Source organism: Eufriesea mexicana, unplaced genomic scaffold (genome assembly GCF_001483705.2).
Source record: "Eufriesea mexicana isolate 0111107269 unplaced genomic scaffold, ASM148370v2 scaffold5018, whole genome shotgun sequence".
Classification (NCBI taxonomy): domain Eukaryota; kingdom Metazoa; phylum Arthropoda; class Insecta; order Hymenoptera; family Apidae; genus Eufriesea; species Eufriesea mexicana.
Window position 1 is genome coordinate 55868 of NW_016912973.1, and position 6463 is coordinate 62330.

General features: G+C 37.7%; 1 protein-coding gene across 4 annotated transcripts in view; it reads right to left on the bottom strand.

The window, feature by feature from the left end:
- The window catches only part of chb (CLIP-associating protein), a 24532-nt gene extending 19072 nt beyond the window's left edge, over nucleotides 1-5460 (bottom strand). For all 4 annotated transcript variants that reach the window (XM_017906084.1, XM_017906082.1, XM_017906081.1 and 1 more), the window contains exon 1: nucleotides 4831-5460. In XM_017906084.1, the coding sequence (XP_017761573.1) occupies nucleotides 4831-5019 (189 nt within the window). In that variant the 5' untranslated portion in view covers nucleotides 5020-5460. The remainder of the gene's footprint in view (nucleotides 1-4830) is intronic.
- Nucleotides 5461-6463: the final 1003 nt, after the last annotated feature.

Here is a 6463-nt window from a genome sequence, read left to right on the forward strand (position 1 = left end):
CACGACGCTTCGTAAAAAGAATGCAATTGTTAATCGGACAACGTGAACCTAGTGTCACGTCTCCGCCCAAAGTAGCGCGAGAGCTGACGTAATAAGTAGAAATGAGCGATTGCGAGCAGACATTGTTGTTTGGTAGATTTTTTCCACTGCTGATCGCAGGAATTCTTTAATGGTATATAAGCGGGTACTGATTAAATCGGGTACTAATTTGGTCGTAATCGTTGATTACGACCAAAACCGAGACAAACCGCAATGCGTCAATTGTGTAACGAGAATTAAGTATCGATTTCATAAACACCAATCATAATCGAATAACGAGCAACCGGATGATTAAACAGATGAAAATACACCGAGCTTCGATATCGGATATCTTTAATCTTATCTGCTGCAGAATTTTGCTTATCATTGCCCGATCTATCGATGCTAAGACATGCCTGTTTGGTTTTCGAAGCGGGACGCTGATGCATCCAGTTAGTAGCGTAATTGTCGCTGAGCGGCTATTAATAATTTATGGAATAACAACCAGCACGAAGGGTAACCCAACCGTTTTGAATTCCAGTTCGCATTATCGAGATATCTACCGTTTTTGCGACGACCTTTTGCACAAGTTATCGAGCGCGACCAGACGTAGAATAAGGTATAGTTATGCAAGTTACACAAAGTAACGCAAACTAACGCGATACATGTAAAAAAGCATCGAGATCACCGCAAGGCGAGGGTGATGTCATGCATTAAATTCAAAAAAGGAAACGTTTGCGGCAGAGAAAAAGAACGGAACAACGATAGAGAAAACGAAAGAGACAAACTACGGACCGTGGTTTACGTTGCCCTGTGTCCTTGACATCGATATGGTGTACCGATGGCTTGCAAAAATGGTGCAGCTAAGATCTTCCATAACGAGACGCATTGTGATTCAATTGCGAAGAGATATGAAACAAGTGACGCGGAAATATCGTCGACACGAATATTCTTTACAATTCTGTTTCATTACTCTAAAAATACTTTTATCAACGCATGCACTCGAGATTCGAGACCTTTGGTTATTGTATTCTACCAAGTTTAATTCGTGTATCGACCTAATCTTAAAGTTCTCTATGAATTTAAATTTTAATATACTTTTAGTAACGTGACCTAGATCCTGTTACGGAACTTGGATTTTATCGCCTTAAAGCTCGGTTCAAATTTTAACTACGTTAAATGCCATCGAATAAATTGAAAAATAAAACCAGCGGAATTAACTGGACTTCGAGAAAAACCCAAATACAGCCGCAGAATAAGAAACTTTGGTCCAGATCGATAGGTAGTATCCTGGCGAAATAGGGAGGCTCGTCACGTAGCAGGCTTCCTGCCAAAATTACGACAATAGGGGGTTCGGTGAAAATTAAAAACGAACGGCAAGCTGCATGCCTTAATCACGGCATCTTCATTAAGAAGACAGAGAGTTTGGAGTGGAAATACTTGAAACACGGTATATACTTCCTATTCCTTCGAGACGTGCCTCGAGACCTTTTGACAATTATTGGAATAGACCTTTGTCGATTTTTCCTTCATTAACTCCTATCGACTATCGAGGTAATGGAGTTCTCGCATCCTTTTAAGTCAAGCTACATTCTATTCAAATTTTCGAGTGATCGATAGGGATATTTTTAGCGTCCAATATTCCAGAGAAAAGTTAAACGTAGAAATTATATCTGTCTCTGAGGTAGAAATTAGTTTCTCTTTCCCCGTTTTCCATTTCACGTGTTACATTGATATTGTTGAGCTAATAGCGGCCCTTCAGCAACAAGTGGTACTAGACAATGATGCGCGAATGGTTAATGCTTCGGTTCTATTTTTAAAATGCAAATCTCCCTACTTATCGATACGGAACTCGAGTCACGATACTGAAAACTCGTTCAACGATGCATATAGATCCGAAACTTTTCGTGTCTTCGTTTCCATCCGGTGTCTCGACTAAACTCCACGCTCTACACTAGCGCCAATGAGATTTTCTCTCGTACGCTGACCAGCTATGGTGGCTGGCTAGCTATGAGAAAAAGCCGAGAGGAACAGAGCAACAACGCGTACAACAATAAAAACCTACTCTAAATATAGAAATGAACGGGTAACTATACGTATAAATATGCGTGTCTAGCATGCTTATTCGTACATAACACGCGGAGAAATGTACCGTGCGTGGTGTACAAGGGATTCGTGGCTCATGCATTATGAACGAAGCTGAATTTTAACCGCAAACAACGACTTGGTCAATTGCACGCCGTTTATCACTCCGGAGGGCAGCTTTCCTCCGTTCCTTCATGCAGCTCAGACCTCAGGATGACGTAAGCTTATTGACCGGTGAAATTTGGCTAGTGTCAATTTTTCAGTGTTCACGTACTCTGACGTCATCCCGTGCCGATTTCCATCTACCAAGTCGAACCGATCTTTTGACCAACGCCTATACGTCCACCTGTCTCTGTTTGCTCCAAGGAGGACCATTCTACAGGCTCATTATCCTTGTGATATTCCCACGAGATAAACTCGCTCGTAGAAACTCGCCCGGAAATGGTAAGAAAGAATCAAGGAATTTGACTTCGCAACTTTCCCTCGTGTGCCTGTTAATGAGAAAGAATACTCGTGTAACATGTGAAACAAAAATTCCTTTGCTTAAGTACTTCATACATAACTTCTCTTCGCATCGTTCATATTCATTCATCACATTCTTCGGACGTGAAAAGAAACATTTCAAATACGCTATACCTAGTGTTCCTTCTACTGCGTCGTGACTGGAGAACAACAAAGATGATTAGATACTCGGACTCGTGATCGTCGAGAATATCCTGGCCTGATTGTCTTTATTAGGGAACGATTGTACTCACGTACAAATGGATTCGACGAAACTGCCTACGACTATAGGTTTCGATGGCTTCGACTCCTTTAACGGTATGCCAATCCGCTGCGTATTTTCGTGTTCCCCCTTTCAGAAATCCACCTCGTATCCAACGTCTCTTTATCTATTACCAGAGAACATTTAACTGAGCCCAATGGCTTCGACTAAACGCTGATCGTTCAGTCACATACTCCGTGACACACTGCACCAGAGGACACCTTACGTACATGGTGTGAAAGTTTTTCCCTTATACGTTCCTCCGGCAGAACCAGCCCGAGTTTTGTGGAATCTCGACGAAGAGCGAACTCGTTGCAAATAATCGTTTTCATTTAGACCATATGATGCAGAGCAACGGTTATTGGCTCGAGTAATCGAGTATAACAGGTTGCAACGTTAGAAACATTATGTAAACTACCTACAGTTTATTCAGTTTCGACCAACTTGAGAGAAATTGTTTCTAATATAAAATACAGCCAGTGGGTGGGCCTAAAATGATACATATAAAATTACTTCAGAGAATAGAAAAGTACTAAAACGACAGTCGAAACGTGTAAATGACTGTATTAAATGAATAACAGAATAATATGAAATAAAATAAAAATAAATATATGTGTTATCCGTTGACCGAAGTGGTCAATTGCTTGATATGTTATTCACTTTTGGCAAACTTGAAGAAACTGTTCCTAATACAAAGTACAACCAGTGGAGGTCCTAAAATGATACATACAGAGTTAATTTTGAGAATAAAAAAGTTCTAAAACTTAGTAGTCGAAATGTGTAAATGATTGTGTTAAATGCATAAAAAAGTAATATAAAATAAAATAAACAAGTATTTGAATTATCTCTTAAAGTGGTTAATTGCTGGATGCAGTAATGGTAGATATGAATTGAGAAATACAGTTGACTCGTTTTCCAGGCACGGAGTAGCAGAGGAAGGCATCGGTTTCGGCAGATGAAAATTGCTAACGACGGCACATGTAAATTAGGCTGGTAGATCTCCCAACAGAAGATTGAGCAATTGAAAGGTCGTGCGGACGAATCTTTCGTAAGATCCTTATCTAAAGTGAGCCTGGTGTAACACCTGCCCTCTTCCATAGTGTCTAAAAACGGCGAAAAGCTTTTTCCTTTTCTTTCTCTTCCTCCACTGGCCGAGCGTAAATTCGAATTTGATTTACAAATCAATCACGTTGCTGTCGCGGGTAGCATCGTCCATTCCCGAGTATCGAGCGTAGAAAGTTTCGAGTGCACGCGGCAGATATAGGTCGACGAAAATAAAATGTACACAAATATGTTTTTAGTCTGAGAAAAGATTATAAATACCGTTGATTATGGTATCCATTGATTCCGATATTTTTTTCGACATATGCGTGTGATTACGTAAATTCTATGCATCGTTTAAAGGATATTTGGCAATTAACGTTTTTAGGTTCTGACGCATAGGTATAATGAAATTCAATAAATGAGCACCTCTGTTTGGTACGCACACAATCTAGTCGTTTTGTCACCCGGCACACCCCGCCGCAATTTCGATGAACCTTTAAGTCACCCTTTCATAAAAGAAATTAATTACTTTTTATTATTTCGTTATGCACAATGGAAAGATTTGGTAGGATATAAATATCTGAATATTGGTATGAATGAATTACTAGGGATAATACGTAAAAGGCTAGTAGTTCTTTTGCATGGTCTTGTTTACATAATAAACGATAGATATTAGTCGTTAGTATTAAAAATTGTATGGAACAAATATTTAGACGTAAAAAAGTACTACTTGATAATAAAATTCGACGATGACTATTCGAGCAGTTGCTTTATATTTGGAATCCAGAAACGGTGAAAGAGTATGATATACTTTCTTTTGTAAATCAGCTAAACGCGAAAGTAGAGGATCGTAAAAGTTCCCGGGAAATTTCAATAATATTAGAGTCTGAGAGAAAATATTAGACGAAGATAGTCGTTACCTTGGGGTTGCCGTTGCCTAGCCATGGTATGATGTTGTCGATAAACTGTCCGATGTCTTGACATTCGATACTCTTTGTCGCATCTCCCAAATAATTCAACAGCAAACTACCAACGTTTAACTTTTTCTTGATGTCCGTCGTTGACAGGAGCGGCATAAAACCGTCCATATCACGCGGATTCACCGCCATAGTGGCTAACACGCACGTCGTCTCCACACCTTCGCGAGTCTTTGAACGAAACTAGATTTCACTCGTGCACGTCAAAGCACATAGCTCGTCGTGGTTTCACGATGCACGAAAACTAAACACGCGTCTTTCGTCATGCCAACGACGTTTCTCACCAAGAACGCGGTTATCGGCGAAACAAAACTGTCCGTGCGGTTTAAAAGCCATACGCAAAACAGTACTTCTTCCCTGCTTGTCTCACAATCGTTGTCGCGCGAGTTATTCCAGGATTATGATGCCGCTCGAGTGATGTTATTCCACAGTTCCTTATGTAGAATTTCGTTCAGCATTACACGTTTAAACAGCAAACACCGATTGCATTTTAGTTTTATTATGCACGAAAAATAATAACGAACATTTAACGTAACGAAAATTATCGGCACCGTGCACGCGACGCCATTTTGATTTCTTAATCGTCTATCTCTCTTCCTCCTAGACGATCACAACGCCAATAGTTTGAGCGGATATCGTAGTAACTAACCGTTGTTCGTCATTTTTAAATTTTCACAAATATTTTTGCATTTATGGTATTTTAAACACTGGTAAGTATGTCATAATTGTTAATATTAATTAATTATCCTTGAAAATTTTTCAAAATCTGTACGCCAAATATTCAACTTTACGAATAAGTTGTGTATTTTCGTTTATTTATTCGCTGTTCACGAATCAACTTGTTCAAAGATATCTTTTCAAATTTAGCTTTTGCTGCTATAACTTAAATTTCAATTTTCAAATACTTAAATACTGCAATATTTAAATATTAGAAAATATTAACATTTCTAAGTTTTAGACTGATATTAATAAATTCGTTTTCCTTAAAAATAAAAATAAAAATAAAAATACATTAAGGATGGAGTACTGAATATACGAAGGACACACCATACTCGCATTATCTACTTATGTATTTCTGCAATCTTATTTTAATGAAGATGATGATATATACATAGTTACAATCACATATACAATATTATATATTTACAATCGTCAATAATTATGCACTTGCAATTATATGCAACGTCATCATCGTCACACATTAGCCAAGAAAATATCTAGTAAAATATTTAGGAGCATGACCATTTTCGACTTGCATCGAAGATAACTATATGATTATGTCAAATTTCGACGGCAATGGTTTCAAATTTCAATATAATTTACTTATAAGATGTAGTTGACGAATTGCACACGATTTGTTCAATAATATGGTTTATACAAAATTACATAATCATAACTAGTATATCACAATAGAATAGCGAGTAAAAATTTAATATATTTTTCATTTTGTTCTTTTATAGACAACTAAGAATGTTAAAAGAATTTTCTATTAAATTTATCAAATAAAAAATGCAAAAATTATTATTTTAAAAAAATATTTTTTGTTAAAAGATAAATTTTTATACTTTTTGTACAA